Source organism: Oncorhynchus mykiss, chromosome 16 (assembly GCF_013265735.2).
Source record: "Oncorhynchus mykiss isolate Arlee chromosome 16, USDA_OmykA_1.1, whole genome shotgun sequence".
NCBI lineage: Eukaryota > Metazoa > Chordata > Actinopteri > Salmoniformes > Salmonidae > Oncorhynchus > Oncorhynchus mykiss.
In genome coordinates this window covers 42,612,363-42,631,150 of record NC_048580.1, presented here as the reverse complement: position 1 = coordinate 42,631,150, position 18,788 = coordinate 42,612,363, and the positions used below count along the sequence as shown (strand labels likewise).

The 18,788-nt window shown below is 39.4% G+C and overlaps 1 protein-coding gene across 2 annotated transcripts in view; it reads left to right on the top strand.

Moving 5' to 3' along the window:
- Window positions 1-15,744, top strand: part of LOC110492056 (nuclear factor of activated T-cells, cytoplasmic 2) — a 48,402-nt gene extending 32,658 nt beyond the window's left edge. For both annotated transcript variants that reach the window (XM_021566034.2, XM_021566033.2), the window contains exon 10: window positions 14,524-15,744. In XM_021566034.2, the coding sequence (XP_021421709.2) occupies window positions 14,524-14,579 (56 nt within the window). In that variant the 3' untranslated portion in view covers window positions 14,580-15,744. The remainder of the gene's footprint in view (window positions 1-14,523) is intronic.
- Window positions 15,745-18,788: the final 3,044 nt, after the last annotated feature.

The window sequence follows — 18,788 nt, the reverse complement described above, 5'->3', positions numbered from 1 at the left end:
ATAAGAAAGTTATTTGTTTCTGGCCTGTAATCGAACCAACAAATGCTGATGCTCCAGATAGAACTAGTCTAAAGAAGGCCAGTTTTATTGCTTCTTTAATCAGAACAACAGTTTTCAGCTGTGCTAGCATATTTGCAAAAAGGTTTTCTAATAATCAATCAATTGGCCATACTTGGATTAGCTAACACAACGTACCATTGGAACACAGGAGTGATGGTTGCTGATAATGGGTCTCTGTACGCCTATTGTAGCCGTTTCCAGCTACAATAGTCATTTACAACATTAACACACACTGTATTTCTGATCAATTTGATGTTATTTTAATGGATAAAATGTGCTTTTCTATCAAAAACAAGGACATTTCTAAGTGACCCCAAACTTTTGAATGGTAGTGTATATATTTATTTTGCAGGCTGTACCATATGACATGAAGTGAGTGAAGTTGTACACAATTGTGCACACTTTTCTGAGACGCGCTTTGGCTCGTGACCGCTACTTTTAAAACTACTGGCTGAAATGATACATCACCTCTGTAGCATAAAAAAATATTAAATAAAAATACTATAGAATGGGCCAATTATAGAATCAGGGTTGACCGTAACAGGGTTGACTGTAACAGGGTTGAAGGAAGCTTGTTGTGTGCAACAGGGAGGTTCCCCCCAAAAAAATGTGTTAAACATTTCTAGTCTACAGTACCAGTCAAAAGTTTGGACACACCTACTCATTCCAGGGTTTTTCTTAATTCTTTACTAGTTTCTACATTGTAGAATAATAGTGAAGACATCAAAACTATGAAATAGCACATATGTGACCGACTGCCTCGATTCGGTCTTATTTAGCATCGTTCACACCCTCTTAAGCTTTAGCCCAAACCATCTCTTTAAGGGTTGATCTGAGCATTCAATCATAACAACAACAGTCAAGCACCCAAACTACCTTGTTGAGTGTTCGTAAATTTGTCAGTTATTTTGCACTCTGGCATACTCAGATGAGAGTGCTCTGAAATCGGAGTAGATAACCAGAGCGAATTTACCAGCTACGTCTATCAACAGTTGTCGCAGTGACATTCTATTGAAATGGTTACTTGCATAGCGGAGTCTTTTGGTAAGACATGTAGCTAGCTAGCTTGGTAAACAATGAACCATAATCACATATCATGACGTTACTACCCTGCATGAATCTGCAGGTAGCTAACCAACCAGGTTCAATGTTAGCTAGCTAACATTAGGCTATAACTAGCAAAGCAAATGGCTCTTAGATATGAATAATAAGTTCATACATGTAACGTTAATTAGCGACCCAGCCAGCTGACATTAGCTGGTTAGCTAACAGTGCACTTTAACTCGAAATGAAAATGACTTTCTGTCAAAATTAGAAACGTCTACCAGTATACATCATAGATGCATGCTTCTCCCTTTCATGGATGCCATGGTTGCCCTTAGATTGAAGATGTAATCCGGAGACAGGTGTTTTCTCCTTCTCCTTAGCTATCATACTCTAATTCCACTGATTCCACTAATTCCACTGAATAACACTTATTACACGTACTACACAATACATTTTGTTTTAAGCCGCGTCAGACATGACTACCTACACATACTGACCAGCTCAAATAGACAGAAGCGTGCTATATGGCAGACCAATCCGAACTCATCTGTCAGCATGTCCATCCCACTCATTATCTCAGCCAATCATGGCTAGCGGGAAGGTTGCTCACTTTTTCTGTGGCTAAACCAAATAGACTCGTAATTTAACAATTTTATTTGTATTTACAGATGGCATACACATCTGTTATTAAGGCACATGAAAGTTCACATGTTCCAGAAGGCATTTCTGCCAAAAATCACATTTTGATTAAAAGAAAGTTTCCGTTAAAATGGCTCTCCTGTGAAGCAGTGACCCACGATATACGCCTAGTTTCCTGAAACGAGTCACATATGGAATCATGTAGTAACCAAAAAAGTGTTAAACAAAGATTCTTAGAAAGTAGCCACCCTTTGCCTTGATGACAGCTTTGCACACTTGTCATTCCCTCAACGAGCTTCATGAGGTAGTCACCTGGAATACATTTCAATTAACAGTTGTGCCTTGTGAAAAGTTAATTTGTGGAATTTATTTCCTTCTTAATGTGTTTGAGCCAATCAATTGTGTTGTGACAAGGTAAGGGTGGTATTCAGAAGATAGCCCTATTTGGTAAAAGACCATGTCCATATTATGGCAAGAATAGCTCAAATAAGTAAAGAGAAATGACAGTCCATCATTACTTTAAGACATGAAGGTCAGTCAATCCGGAACATTTCAAGAACTTTGAAAGGTTCTTCAAGTGCAGTCGCTAAAACCATCAAGCGCTATGATGAAACTGGCTCTCATGTGGACCGCCACATGAAAGGAAGACCCAGAGTTACCTCTGCTGCAGAGGATAAGTTCATTAGAGTTACCAGCCTCAGAAATTGCAACCCAAATAAATGCTTCACAGAGTTAAAGTAACATATCCATCGCAACTTCAACTGTTCAGAAGAGACGGCGTGAATCAGACCTTCATGGTCAAATTGCTGCAAAGAAGCCACTACTAAAGGACACCAATAATAAGAAGAGAGTTGCTTGTGCCAAGAAACACGAACAATGGACATTAGACTGGTGGAAATCTGTCCTTTGGTCTGATGAGTCCAAATTTGAGATTTTGGGTTCCAGCCCCCGTGTCTTTGTGAGACGCAGAGTAGATGAACTGATGATCTCCGCATGTGTGGTTCCCACTGTGAGGCATGGAGGAGGAGGTGTGATGTTGTGGGGGTGCTTTGCTGGTGACACTGTCTGTGATTTATTTAGAATTCAAGGCACATTTAACCAGCATGGCTACCACAGCATTCTGCAGTGATTTGCCATCCCATCTGGTTTGTGCTTAGTGGGACTATAATTTGTTTTTCATCAGGACAATGACACAACACACCTCCAGCCTGTGTAAGGCCTTTTGACCAAGAAGGAGAGTGATGGAGCACTGCATCAGATGACCTGGCATCCACAATCACCTGACCTCAACCCAATAGAGATGGTTTGGGATGAGTTGTGCAGAGTGATGGAAAAGCAGCCAACAAGTGCTCAGCATATGTGGGAACTCCTAGACTGTTGGAAAAGCATTCCAGGTGAAGCTGGTTGAGAGAATGCCAAGAGTGTGCAAAACTGTCGTCAAGGGTGGCTACTTTGAAGAATATAAAATATGTTTAGATTTGTTTCACACTTTTTTGGTTACTACATGATTTCATGTGTTATTTCATAGTTTTGATGTCTTCACTATTTTTCTACAATGTAGAAAATAGTAAAAATAAAGAAAAACCCTTGAATGATTAGGTGTGTCCAAACTTTTGACTGGTACTGTATCTGTGTATGGGTAGCAGGGTTGACGTGTTATGCTTGACGCGCTCAGTTTTCTACCACAAAACAACAGAAAATGGCCAAAAATATTAGATGCAGCTGACCTGCATTTACATTATGATTTGACTATTAGATGTCAGTGTTTCTTTAAAAAATAGTTTCAACCAAAACGATAGATTGGTTCACGTAACTGACCAATCCGGTTCAAATGATAGACAAACATAAATTATTCCCTAATCACATGTGCACTTTAACAACAATCCTTCCCAAGTTGCCAGTCCAGGAGATGTAGTTACATATGTTCAACTTAGTTTTCCACTCAATGTGGAAATAACATGGATTATGAATCATATATTTATACTTACCCATGTCGGCCCCATTATCACCCTGTGAGATCAGAATAACTGACCACATCCAAACTACATGTTGTTGCAGTGTGATCACCAGACCTGATAATGATGTTGTCCCTTTAAACCTCTCTTTGGTTGGGGAGGTAGCTAGTCCTCGTCAGTGACAGGTCATGTCCTAGACCATGTGGAAGTGTTGTAACCCTGGTGATCTGTAGTTTGAAGGATCACCATGTTGTTCAGTTCAGCACAACCCAGTAAGAAATAGAGAGAGAGAGAGAGAGGGATTTCTCTGGCATTACTACAGACCAGGAAATGAGACTTCTCTTTTTTTCTCTTTCTTTCAATTTTGTTTTTATAAAACAACAGAAAAAAAGAAAAAAATTAAGCAGCCAGCTCTCCTGACCGACCGCCTGGATGTGTTGACACTGTTATGATCTGAAAAACAAGTTCCATGGTAACCATTGTCAAACAGTGGAATGGGCTGCTTCAGAGAGCCCGGGAAAGCCTCTTTGTTTGTTATACTTGGCTGGGGTTTCCCTTGGCCCCACACCCCTCAATTCTGTGGAGAACACACTGGAGGATTTGCTTTTTTCCATCCCTGGCCCAAGATTCTGCCAATCTGGCACAAGAAAATCCTATTTGCAGCTGCTCTCCTCCAGAAAATCCGGTCTGATCTCCATAAGATAGCGCTTAGGGTGGGAGTCGGGAGGCAACAGCAGCAGGAAAAAGGAAAGGGCTGAGTTTGGATGGAAAAAATGAAACTGAGAAAAGGGTCCAGCAGTGGACGAGTGGAATTTTGTTTTAGATGGCCTAACAGGGTTTCCCTCTGTAAACAGCAACAGCGTTTACTGTTTCTGATTTAACACAGAGTAACTGGGAGAGTCATACTGGGAGAGTCATACTGGGTGGACTGTGTTTGCAAGGTGTTGATCTGAGAGCTCCCTACCAATATCTCTCTCTCTCTGTCTTCTCTCTGTTCTGGACTTTTATTCTGGTAGCTACTAGAACAATCTCCCTAAAAATCTCATTAAACTGTTCAGAAGAGACGGCGTGAATCAGACCTTCATGGTCAAATTGCTGCAAAGAAACCACTACTAAAAGACACCAATAAGAATAAGAGACTTGCTTGGGCCAAGAAACACGAGCAATGGACATTGGCTAGTGGAAATGTGTCCTTTGGTCTGGAGTACAAATTGGAGAGTTTTGGTTCCGACCGCCGTGTCTTTGTGAAGATGCGGTGTGGGTGAACGGATGATCTCTGCATGTGTATTTGCCATCGTAAAGCATGGAGGAGGAGGTGTTAGGGTGTGGGGGTGCTTTGCTGGTGACACTGTCTGTGATTTATTTAGAATTCAAGGCACACTTAACCAGCATGTCTACCACAGCATTCTGCAGAGATACTCCATTCCACCTGGTTTGGTGGGACTATCACTTGTTTTTCAACAGGACAACGACCCAACACACCTCCAGGCTGTGTAAGGGAAAATATTCATATTCATGAAATCACAAGTGAAATATAGAGAAACACAGTTTAGCCTTTTGTTAATCACCCTATCATCTCAGATTCTGAAATTATGCTTTACAGCCAAAGCAAGACAAGCGTTTGTGTAAGTTTATCGATAGCCTAGCATAGCATTATGTCCAGCTAGCAGCAGGAAGCTTGGTCACGAAAATCAGAAAAGCAATCAAATTAACCGTTTACCTTTGATCTTCGGATGTGTTCACTGACGAGACTCCCAGTTAGACAGCAAATGTTCCTTTTGTTCCATAAAGATTATTTTTATACCCAAAATACCTCCGTTTGTTGGTCACGTTATGTTGAGAAATCCACCGGAAATAGCGGTCACGACAACGCCAAAATTATATCCATAATATCGACAGAAACATGGCAAACGTTTTTTATAATCAATCCTCAAGGTGTTTTTCAAATATATATTCGATAATATATCAACCGGGACAATTGGCTTTTCAGTAGGAGCGAGAGGAAAAATGACTCTGTCTTTTACGCAAGATTCACTCTGAGAGCCCTCAGCTGGCCACTTACGCAATGTAGTTGTTTACGCTCATTCTTCAACATAAAGGCGTGAAACTACGTCTAAAGGCTGTAGACACCTTGTGGAATATGTAGAAAAAGGAATCTGGTTGATCTCCCTTTCAATGGCCAATAGGGATGCATAGGAACACAACGGTTTCAAAATAAGAGACACTTCCTGATTGGATTTTCCTCAGGGTTTCGCCTGCAATATCAGTTCTGTTATTTAGAGTGATTTCTATCCTAAGCTGTCAATTATATGCATATTCTAGCATCTGGTCCTGAGAAATAAGCCATTTTCTTTGGGAACGTTATTTTTCCAAAAATAAAAAATAGTGCCTAGTTTCAAGAAATTTGTGGAGTGGTTGAAAAACTAGTTTTAATGACTCCAACATAAGTGTATGTAAACTTCCGACTTCAATTGTAGCTGACAGCGTCTAAACTTGACCTAATTTGTATTCATTATTACAGGAAAATAAACTCACAACAATGTTATTATTTACAAGTCAATGGCGAGCTAATTACAGAAAATAGTTTACGGGTGTGAGTGTGTCGAAATAAAAGCAGGCTATTCTATAGAAGAATTTTAGAACTTGTCTCATAAACTTTAACATGCAATGAAAACGACTTTCTGACAAAATGTTGAAATGTATAGTATCTAAAAAATGTAGCTAGCTAGACTCTCTTACCCGTAGACATGGATGAACGCTTCTCCCTCTCTGTCACGGATGCCATGGTTACCCTTAGTTTGAAGATGTAATCCAGAGATTTTTATACAACAGCTATTACAACAGCCTTCTGTGTTCTCTTTTCGACTCCCTCCGCATTTGCCAACAAATGCCAGAATTTTCTTTATCTCCTTAGCTATCATATTCTGCTTCCACCGGGCATTCCATAGATTTCAAAATGCAGTCCTCCAGACAGTGGAGAGCCTTATCAACACTTTTTCAGTTCTTTGTGATAGCTTTCAAAAAAGCCACTTTAGAAAGGACTACCTACACATACTAAGCAGCTCATGTTATAGACAGAAGCGTGCTACATGGCAGACCAATCCAAACTCATCTCTTGGCATGTCCAGCCCATCCATTATCTCAGCCAATCATGTCTAGCGGGAAGGCTCCTGACTTTTTCTGTGGCTTAACCAACTAGGCTCGTAATTTTACATTTTCATTCATATTTGCACATGGCATACACATTTGTTATTAGGGCACATGAAAGTTCACATGTTCCAGAAGGCATTTCAGACAACAACAAAAAACACTTTTAAAAAATAAACATTTTCAAATGCCTCTCCTGTGAAGAAGTGACACAAATGGTTCTCTTTTCTGTGTGTCCTTTTGGGGCAGGTGTGTTTCTTTGAACATTGCTATATCAATATGGTTTCTTCTTAGGATATCAAGACAGCAGGAACTTTTAATATGTGAGTTCAGGCCTGTAAAATGTCAAGAGAGAATAGCTAGCGTTGCCATTGTTTAAAAAAAAGTAGTATTAATATTGTTATTATTATCTTTAGTGTTAAAAAGCCCATGGATGTGAAACAAAAAGCAGGACCCACAGGGAAACCCACCCAGTGAACCATTCCCCCCTTCCCTCCCCTTATCTATAACATGTCTTAAACAGCATATACAGTGCCTTGCGAAAGTATTCGGCCCCCTTGAACTTTGCGACCTTTGCCACATTTCAGGCTTCAAACATAAAGATATAAAACTGTATTTTTTTGTGAAGAATCAACAACAAGTGGGACACAATCATGAAGTGGAACAACATTTATTGGATATTTCAAACTTTTTTAACAAATCAAAAACTGAAAAATTGGGCGTGCAAAATTATTCAGCCACCCTTAAGTTAATACTTTGTAGCGCCACCTTTTGCTGCGATTACAGCTGTAAGTCGCTTGGGGTATGTCTCTATCAGTTTTGCACATCGAGAGACTGAATTTTTTTCCCATTCCTCCTTGCAAAACAGCTCGAGCTCAGTGAGGTTGGATGGAGAGCATTTGTGAACAGCAGTTTTCAGTTCTTTCCACAGATTCTCGATTGGATTCAGGTCTGGGCTTTGACTTGGCCATTCTAACACCTGGATATGTTTAGTTTTGAACCATTCCATTGTAGATTTTGCTTTATGTTTTGGATCATTGTCTTGTTGGAAGACAAATCTCTGTCCCAGTCTCAGGTCTTTTGCAGACTCCATCAGGTTTTCTTCCAGAATGGTCCTGTATTTGGCTCCATCCATCTTCCCATCAATTTTAACCATCTTCCCTGTCCCTGCTGAAGAAAAGCAGGCCCAAACCATGATGCTGCCACCACTATGTTTGACAGTGGGTATGGTGTGTTCAGGGTGATGAGCTGTGTTTCCTTTTACGCCAAGGATTGTTGCCAAAAAGTTCAATTTTGGTTTCATCTGACCAGAGCACCTTCTTCCACATGTTTGGTGTGTCTCCCAGGTGGCTTGTGGCAAACTTTAAACAACACTTTTTATGGATATCTTTAAGAAATGGCTTTCATCTTGCCACTCTTCCATAAAGGCCAGATTTGTGCAATATACAACTGATTGTTGTCCTATGGACAGAGTCTCCCACCTCAGCTGTAGATCTCTGCAGTTCATCCAGAGTGATCATGGGCCTCTTGGCTGCATCTCTGATCAGTCTTCTCCTTGTATTAACTGAAAGTTTAGAGGGACGGCCAGGTCTTGGTAGATTTGCAGTGGTCTGATACTCCTTCCATTTCAATATTATCGCTTGCACAGTGCTCCTTGGGATGTTTAAAGCTTAGGAAATCTTTTTGTATCCAAATCCGGCTTTAAACTTCTTCACAACAGTATCTCGGACCTGCCTGGTGTGTTCCTTGTTCTTCATGATGCTCTCTGCGCTTTTAACGGACCTCTGAGACTATCACAGTGCAGGTGCATTTATACGGAGACTTGATTACACACAGGTGGATTGTATTTATCATCATTAGTCATTTAGGTCAACATTGGATCATTCAGAGATCCTCACTGAACTTCTGGAGAGAGTTTGCTGCACTGAAAGTAAAGGGGCTGAATAATTTTGCACGCCCAATTTTTCAGTTTTTGATTTGTTAAATTTTTTTGAAATATCCAATAAATGTCGTTCCACTTCATGATTGTGTCCCACTTGTTGTTGATTCTTCACAAAAATATATAGTTTTATATCTTTATGTTTGAAGCCTGAAATGTGGCAAAAGGTCGCAAAGTTCAAGGGGGCCGAATACTTTCGCAAGGCACTGTATGTTGGGGGGGTCTTAAGGTATTGCAAAACATAAGTAAAGTAAAACATAAAATAACTAATAATTAACCCCTTCAGACCTTTACATTTAAGTTAGCAAATTTTTAAAAAAGAATGAAATATTGCAACTGAAAATACAAGCCTAAACAGCCAAATATTCTCACTATTGTTAGCAATAAACTCTAAATTACCTTAAACATAGGAGGAAGAATAAAAAACAAGCAAAAAAGGAATTGTGTGGAAGCCCATATGGGACTGACATTCTATCTTGAACAGTTTAGCCCATAGGGGTGTAATGTGCTGTAGCCCCGTAAGGAAGCAACCCTAGTCCGTATGGCTCTTCAATGTATGGTACTTCAATATATTGGAAATATTTCATTAATTGGCGTGGAGTCATCAATGTCGAAATGTCCTCGAACATAGGCAATCTAATAATAACAAAGTCCAATGTTCAGAAATAATAATAATAGTGTTCCTTTTACCCAATTGAGGGGTTTCTCATCATCGTCTTATGCTGAGGGCAGCACCACAGCCATAGGCTAGGCTGCGTGATTGTGCGTGGATAGCATACCTGAATATTGAGTCAGCCAAAAGCCTAGATCTGTCAGCTCTTCCCCTTGTGCGTTGGACATTTTGTGTGCTTATCGAAGAAGTCTTGAGCCTCCTTGGCAGTAGAAAACGTGTGTGTTGTATTCTGGATGGTCAAGATGAGATTTGCCAGTTGGATGAAGCTATATCTCAGGTTTGTCTTATTTCTACTTTTTAACTCCTTTGCTAACATTTTACCTAACCCTAACCTTAACCTTAACGCCTAACTCTAACCTTAATCCCTAACCTTAACTCCTAACCCTTAACCCCTAGCCTAGGTAAGGTTAGTCACTTCACTAACCTCGCTAACTTTAGCCACCAAGAAAATGTAATTCGTTATGAAGAAAATCATGTACTGGACACGAATGCGAAGAAGAAGAAAACACAAAAACATAACGTATAGAAAATTGTATGGTGGACACCATTTTTTTGTGTGTGTGTCTGTCAAAAATGTTGAATAAGTCATTTGTGTCTACTGTATTTCATGATAACCTGTGATAGTGTGTTGGCTATAGGTGAAGTTTGAGAGAGCATCAGTAGAATACTTTTTCTTAAACACAGCCTTCAGTTGTAGGGTGTGAATCCACCTCCCCAGTGCCACTTGTAGTTACACACCCCCGCTCCACCTTCAAACCCTTTCTTCAAAACAAAGCACAGGAAGATGGGGAATGCAGAAAGTCCCATTGTCTTTCACTACTTAGATGTCAAGGTGTAGTTTATGCCCTAAACATTCATTTATTTGAACTTCACAAAGATGTTTTCAGAGAAATAAGATTCTCAAATTAGTCACTCAGATCTCTCTTTCACACCTTGCTCATTTCGAAAAGGTTTTTAACTCTGGAGCGTCATGATTCTGTGGTTTCGATTATAGAACTATATCATCTTGGTCGTGCTGCTCTCTGTGGTGTGACCGAGATAAAGGGCAATAGAAGAAAGCAATGCATTTCATTATGAGTAAAACTAAAACATGGAATGGGCTTCACATACTGTACTCTAAAGACCTCTTCTAGAAGCTAGTGTCTTTGCTCATATATAGGCTAACACTGTCTTGTACTGTGAAGGTGCTGTCTATGACTTAGAAAGTGAGTCAGGATGCACTCTTGCACCTGCATCTTTCCGTGCCCACTCATGCTATAGGTGTAGGGAAACGGACTGGAATTAACCCCCAGAGGCAGTGGCGCAGGTGAAAATATTCCAGCAGGTGAAAGGAGAGAGAGCTACTATTCAGAGAAAAAGCACACCATAACAGCATGCCGAGCACAGATTAGTTTTAGGTCCCTTACGTCCCACTTATGAGCGAGCAGATCAACGACAACAATAGCAACATGCCCATGGTCACTCAGAGAACCAGAGTTAAGAAACTCAACTGGGTTAAAGAGTACTGTATTCTGAGAAGTTTACTTTAGCACTCACTCACTCACTCACTCACACCACCACCTCATAGGAGGCAGTGTGAAGTGACTGAGTCAGCTACTGTACTGCGTGTGTCTCTCTCCCACCCCTGGTTGGTAAACAAACATGTTTATTGGTGCAGGACTCTAAAGCCAGACACTCATCTATTGTATGGTCAAGTCTGAGTGTTCCCTGGGCCAGCCTTAAATGGCCAGACCGTGCCAACCCTTCATGAGGCTCAGTTAAAGCTCTCTACTGTATAACTTCCCAGCCTGACTTGCTCTGGAGCATGACTCGCCTCTCTAATCCCTCTTTTTTATACTCAGGAGAATCCTGTGGCCCCGTTGAGTAGTTGAAGGTTTCTTTAAGGCATTAGGTGTCAAAGGGAATTCCACTAGAGGATAAAATAAACATGGACGTTGAGGTTCTGACAGCAGAGAGAGCTGGAGCAACCGGGCCGGTTTGGCCGCTCTAGTTGGTTTGCCCTCCCTGTTTCAGATGCAGCTCTGCTCTGCTCCATAAAGTGTGCTTAGTGTTGAACTGCTGTAAACAGCCATGGTTTATTTATTTTCTCTTTCAGATGATCAGAGACAGAAGGAGTCGAGAGGACTGGGAGGAGGATAGTCTAGCAGCTACTCTTAATGATAGAAGTGGGCCTAGAGTTTGCTCTGCTGGCAGGCTGTTTTAGATCAGCTTCTGAATTGTTTGTCAGGGGAAAAAAAATGCATATCTGATAGATAACTCAGTGACTTGCAATAACAAGCGAAGGTTATTGAAAACTACAGAATCATGTTTTATCTTAACTGTACCCTGTTTTATCTCATTGTAACTACACAAACAGGGTTCAAGTATTAGTGCATACTTTGCAACCAGTTTCACTGAGAATTATTTAGGGTAACACCATGCCCAGACCGGACGCGAGCATGCGCAAATTGATTTTGTCCCCCCACACCAAGCGCGATCACAACACGCAGGTTGAAATATCAAAACAGAACCACTTATATTAATTTGTGGACAGGTCGAAAAACATTAAACAATTTATGGCAATTTAGCTAGCTAGCTTGCAGTTGCTAGTGAATTTGTCCTATTTATCTAGCTAGCTGTTGCTAGCTAATTTGTCCTATTTATCTAGCTTGCAGTTGCTAGCGAATTTGTCCTGGGATATAAATGTTGAGTTGTTGTTTTACCTGAAATGTACAAGGTCCTCTACTCCGACAATTAATCCACATGTAAAACGGTCAACCGAATCATTTCTAGTCATCTCTCATCCTTCCAGGCTTTTTCTTCTTTGGACTTTATATGGTGATTGGCTTCTAACTTTCATAGTATTACCACGACCGCTCGTTGGCGCGCGCGAGAAGTGTGGGTGCAATGATTGAATAACATGTATGCGTAAACTTATTTTGCGATGCTCACGCACGCGACGCGAGCGGTGTGGTCAGCATGTAAAGGCTGTTGTGTGTCTCTGAGGGAGTTACATTGGTACACACTGCTCAGCCAGGGATGAGTGTATCTGTGTGGGTTGGTTGACGGTGTCTGTTTTCGCTTAACTTGCTGTTTAATGGCAGCACCCTTTCCATTGTCCCACTATATAGGTCAATGCTTTAAAAAGGCCCCCTAAAAGCCCGTTGGATATTGAGTTCCTCTAAAACCCGGGTGGTACTGCTTACTAACTTGCCCCATTCATCCCTTTTAAGTGAAAAGGTTTCCTCTTAAAAAAGATTGATCATATTTTCATATATTTTAGGATGCTTCATATCAGTGAAACTACTGTATTAACTGAGACCCAACCTCCCTGTGAATGTTCAAAACATGTTATAGTATACCACGCATGAACATGAATGGGTTTAGCTTTTAAAATCACAGATGTACTAGAATTAAAGGCATTTTGGCTCAATTTATGTCATTGTCAACCAATTTCACCCTATAATTCCTCCATTTTGGGCATGCCTTAAAATGTTCCCTAAAAGTCACAACAAGAAGCCATGGCGCCAGGCTCTTATGTCATAGTGCCAGTATACACAGTGTGCTTCCAGAGCTGTTGGAGTTGTTAGTTACTGATAAAGACAGATCGACTGCAGTACAGAGGATGTGGCCTATCCGGACACACTACATGCTCATCATACTGGACATTCCTCTGAGCTTACTACAGGTTTTCCCTATTGTCAATGTGAATCAAAGTGTGATTACATACTGTTGTAGTGTAAGCTACTGCTACAGTAGCTATCTTATTGGTTTCGTGATGTTATACAATCACTCTTTGTTTTCATATAACCATCTGGCTGTGGTTTATGAATACAATACAGCATTCAGTTTGACACCTTGCAGTATAGGTATAATTTTTTATATTTCACGATAGGCCTATAAATATGTTGTAATGGTCCCCATACAAACTGATCATATTAAGCTAAATGAGAAAGCGTACAATCATTGTTTGTAGACTTTTTCAAATGGTAATATATCTGAATTACTTAAAGGTCCAACGCAGCCATTTTTATCTTAATATCAGATCATTTCTGGGTAACGATTAAGTACCTTACTGTGATTGTTTTCAATTAAAATGGTCAAAAAGAAACAAAATTAGCTTCTTAGCAAAGAGCAATTTCTCGAGCAAGAATTGTTCTAGAATTGTCTGGGAGTGGTCTGAGGGGGGAGGGGAAAACTGAAAACTACAGTAGCTGTTATTGGCAGAGAGGTTTGGAACTCCTACTTATTGGTCAATTAACTAATTTACCACCTAGTGACAACTCCATCAAACCAAAACAGGTTGAAATTTCAGGTGGTCTTTTCAAACAGCTCCTGCACTAAAAGGGCATTATCATTATTTTCACAATTTCACAATAATTCCAAAATGTGTTGAAAATCACGTTTTTGACTGCACTGGGCCTTTAATGGTGGTGATCTGTTTTTAATACATCTTTATTTACCCTCATCGCAGAGCTCCCAGACATTAACTTTAGACAGGTTTCATCACATCACTATGTGTGTAAAATGTGTTTCCCCCACCTTACACACAACATGGTGTGTGTAAGCACTCCACACACCTTGACTGAGTCTATTTTTAGAACACTGAAGCTGTGAAAGTTTCCATTTATTCCCCCTGTGCTGTGTGTCACCTGGCTGTCAGCAGAACAACAGGAAGTAATGGGGGAGTAAAAGAGCGGTAGAATCGTATACTGAGGCCCTCCTCCTAGTGGACACTCTGTGCCAATGCAGCTCATGAACTGTTGCGGCATATTCTGTTATCACTACTACAGCCAACCTGGACAGTAATCAGCAGTTCTTGGTGTTGTGTCCCTTGATGTTTTACTGTCGGATCAGTATGTTTTTGTCAAGATGTTATGCCCTTTTCTACGATGTAATGTACCTTTATGAGCATTTGTTGTAAGAGAAAGGAAAATATGAAAAGGCCAGAAGTGAAAATTGCCCTCTCTGGAGCTGTGAAATGCTGCCTGGGAAGAACATATGACAGTACAGTATTACATCAAACACATTTTATGCTCTGACTAACTAACGCCCAGTACTTGTTTCTCTTCTCCTCCCTGTAGTAAACGAGATCATAAGGAAGGATCTGACCGGCGTGCAGGCCAGAGGTCAGACATAGACGACAGCAAACAGGAAGTGGACAGCTGCAGCTCGCTCTGCGTCGCCACGGGAACTTCTTATTCTTCCCTGTGTGGCCAACTGTCCATCTCCATAACAACAATCAACTATCAGCTACCAGCATTTTGGCTGTTCAGTCCTTTTTCTTCAAATAACTGTTTCTCAGCTAAAAATTCAGTGCCTTTTACCCAATGCCAAAGAACGTTCTACCAAAGAAAATCTTCTTAATTTTTAGGATCATCGTAAACTAGATTGTGCCTTGTTATTTTGTATAATGTAGAAGAGAGGGTGAAAATTAATTAATTCAAGCAAGTCACAATCATGGCAGTAGCTGTGGCAATACTCGGTGTTAAAACCTTATGCAAACCTTTCAAGGAACTTTCACCCTCTAACCCATCTTGTTGACACTTCTACTAATGACACCATGCATAAAATATGCCAACATGTCAGCATTGCACTGTGATATGTGTATTGTGTTATGAAATGTAATGACCGAAATTCTTCTTGAGCTTACTTTGATCATCTCATCTTTCTACTCTAAAGGAGACGCACACTGCCATCCTAATAACCCCCAAAATATTTGATGGAATGTTCATCTCCCCATATTCTTGCTTTTCAAAGTTATGTGCACTGTTTAGTAGGGGAATCGTTGTGTATGTGTATTCTTACATGGTGTGTTGTCTTTATTTCAATATTTAATGTTTTTTTTCCTCATTATGTTTGAGTCATGTGATGAACTTAATGTAACTAAAATGTATATTACAGTATAAGCACTTGATTTGCCGAAGAGGCCAGTGTTTTTAATACAGGTTATTATTTTGAACTGCTTAGAGAAAAAGTATTGTACATTTCTCTATGAATTATTGAATATTGAATTAGCCTCAAAAGGCTTATATTCAAATAGTTACATGCAAATCCTTACACAGGAAATAATTAGTGGGAAATGTAATAGCGTATTGTTCCCAGTTACAAAATTAGCAGGCTATAAAGATGTCTAAGCAGGATAGTTTTTGAGTGTATGCCTACAATACATTTGACTACAATAGTCTGTCAGTGCCTTCAGAAAGAATTCATAACCCTTGACTTATTCCACAATTTGTTGTTACTTTACAGCCGGAATTCAAAATGGATTAAAAAACAATCTTGCCTATCTACTCACAATACCCCATAATGACAAAGTGAAAACATGTTATAAGAAATGTTTGCAAATGTATTGAAAATTAAATGCAGAAATATTTGATTGACAAGTATTCACACCCCCCGAGTCAATACTTTGTAGAGTCACCTTTGGCAGCGATTACAGCTGTGAATCTTTCTGGGTAAGTCTTTCACACTTGGATTGTGCAACATTTGCCTGCTGAAAGGTAAATTTATCTCCCAGTGTCTGGTGGAAAGCAGTCTGAACCAGGTTTTCCTCTAGGATTTTGCCGTTGCTTAGCTCCATTCCCTTATTTTTTTTATCCTGAAAAACTCCCTAGTCCTTAACGATTACAAGCATACCCATAACATAATGCAGCCAGCACTGTGTTTGAAAATATGGAGAGTGGTGCTCAGTAATGTGTTGTATTGGATTTGCACCAAACATAACACTTTGTATTCAGGACAAAAAGTGAATTGCTTTGCCACATTTGTTGCAGTATTACTTTAGTGCTGTGTTGCAAACAGGATGCATGTTTTGGAATATTTTTTATTCTGCACAGGCTTCCTTCTTTTCACTCTGTCAATTAGGTTAGTATTGAGCAGTAACTACAATGTTGTTGATTTATCCTCAGTTTTCTCCTATCACAGCTGTTTTAAAGTCACCATTGGCCTCATGAGACCAATAGCTGCCCTTCTTTGCGAGGCATTGGAAAACTTCCCAGGTCTTTGTGGTTGAATCTGTGTTTGAAACACTGCTCGACTGAGGGACCTTACAGATAATTGTGTGTGTGAGGTAACCATTCAAAAATCATGTTAAACATTATTATTGCACACAGAGTGAGTCCATGCAACTTATTATGTGACTTGTTAAGCACATTTCTTAAAACTTTTGAACGTATTTAGGCTTGCCAATACAAAGGGGTTTAATACTTATTGACTCAAGACATTTCAGCTTTTCATATTTTATTAATTTGTAAAAAAATAAATATCTAAAAACATAATTCCACCTTGATATTATGGGTTATTGTGTGTAGGCCAGTGACACAAAATCTAAATTTAATACATTTTAAATTTGGGGTTTAACACAACAAAATGTGGAAAAGGGGTGTGAATACTTTCTGATGGCACTGTATGCTTGCTCAGTTTTGTTATTATTATTTTATTTAACTTTTATTTAACTAGGCAAGTCAGTTAAGAACAAATTCTTATTTACAATGACGGCCTACACCGGCCAAACCCGGACGACTCTGGGCCAATTGTGCGCCGCCCTATGGGACTCCCAGTCACGGACGGTTGTGATACAGCCTCATGGGTGCCCAACTTATTAGTTGCCTATTTGATTGTAACATTTATCAAAATCTTTGGCATTTTTAGTTCATACAGAGAGAAAAATGCACATAATATGTGTAAAACATATATTATAGCCTACCTATTTCTATAGTTTTTTGTGTAATACATTTTATTTCTTCCCGCAATGACAATCAGCAATATACAATATATGTAGTGCTTATTATTGTCTGCATATACAATAACATCCCAAGTAGTCATACCTGTACTGTACATACTCTGCCTTACATTTCCAAGATAATCCCACATTTCCAAGATGAGCTGTGATTTCTTTATTCAGTGTCATTGTCATTATATGTGTATTTTGATGTACAATCAAACATGAAATCAATAGGATTTCCTGCATGTACAGTCAGGTCCATAATTATTGACCTTGTTGATAAAGCTGACCAAAAAGACATTATAAAATCAATTATACAAATATTGAGCTCTATTGTATGCAAACAAAATGTGGAAGTTATATTATTTTATAATAAGACAATTGCTCAGAGAAAGATTTTGTTTAACAAGTAATATTTTTTTTTTAATGTAAAAGGCTGTTTTAAATACTCTAGCACACTCCCATTGGGAGGATAATGACAGTCTTTTCTTTTTTTTAAGATGTTGGGAGGGATCTTAGAGCTCCATATATAATTTTTTCAGATCCTTGATATGATTTGTTTGCTCTTATGGACTGCCCTCTTCAATTCAAACCACTGGTTTTCAATGGGGTTCAAGTCTGGACTGAAGTTTGATAAACGGCATTCGCACTTGGATTGGAACCGGTGCTCTGGTCAGAAGACAGGAAATAGAGCTCTTCGGACACGGAGACCAGTTTGGCGTTGAAAAACAGAAACATATGCAGAAAATAACCTCATATCTACTGTAAAATCAGGTGGTGGATCTTTGATGTTATAGGGTGGTTTTGCTTCCACTGGTCCTGGGGACCTTGTTAAAGTTCAACAAACAGCATCATGAACTTGACCAAGTGCCAGGACATTTTAGCCCCAAAAAACCTGGTTGCCTCTCATTGGAGGTTGGAACTTGACCGCAAGTAGATCATCCTGCAAGACTTTAAGTCCAAGCATTAACAAAATCCACAAAGAAATGGTTAATTGACCACGAAATCTACAGACATGAACCCAATTGAAAACCTATGGTTTTAATTGAAGAGGCCAGTCCAGATGAAATATATATTCTGTACTGAAGAATGGTCTAAGATCCCTCCAAACGTGTTCTCCAATCTCATATTTAAAAAAAAAAAAAAAGGCTCAGTGTCGTTTATCGTCACAAGGGGAGGGTGCTAGAGTATTGAAAACAGAGGTGCCAATCATTTTGACCCCAATCTTATTCCACATTTGATTTAATATTTAATGAAATATATTTCTCTGAGGGATTGTATTAGTATAAAATAATATAATTTGACATTTGTTTTGGCATACAATACAGCTCAATATTTATATGATTTATTTTACACAGTCTTTTTTGCTCATCTTTATCAAGGGTGCCAATAATTATGGACCTGACTTTATATATTAACATTTTCCCAAGTGCTCAAAGTTCTTTTATATTGTGTAAAAAGGGATAGCTTACATTGGTGCAGAAAGGGGCTTTTGTTACGTATCCAGTGCAATATGTTTTTAAGAAGATTCCAAAGAAAATATGCTTTACTTAGATTATATATAGTTTAAAAAGTGTAAACCTGAACAGTGTCCAGTCATTCATGCCATTGCTGTTTGTACTG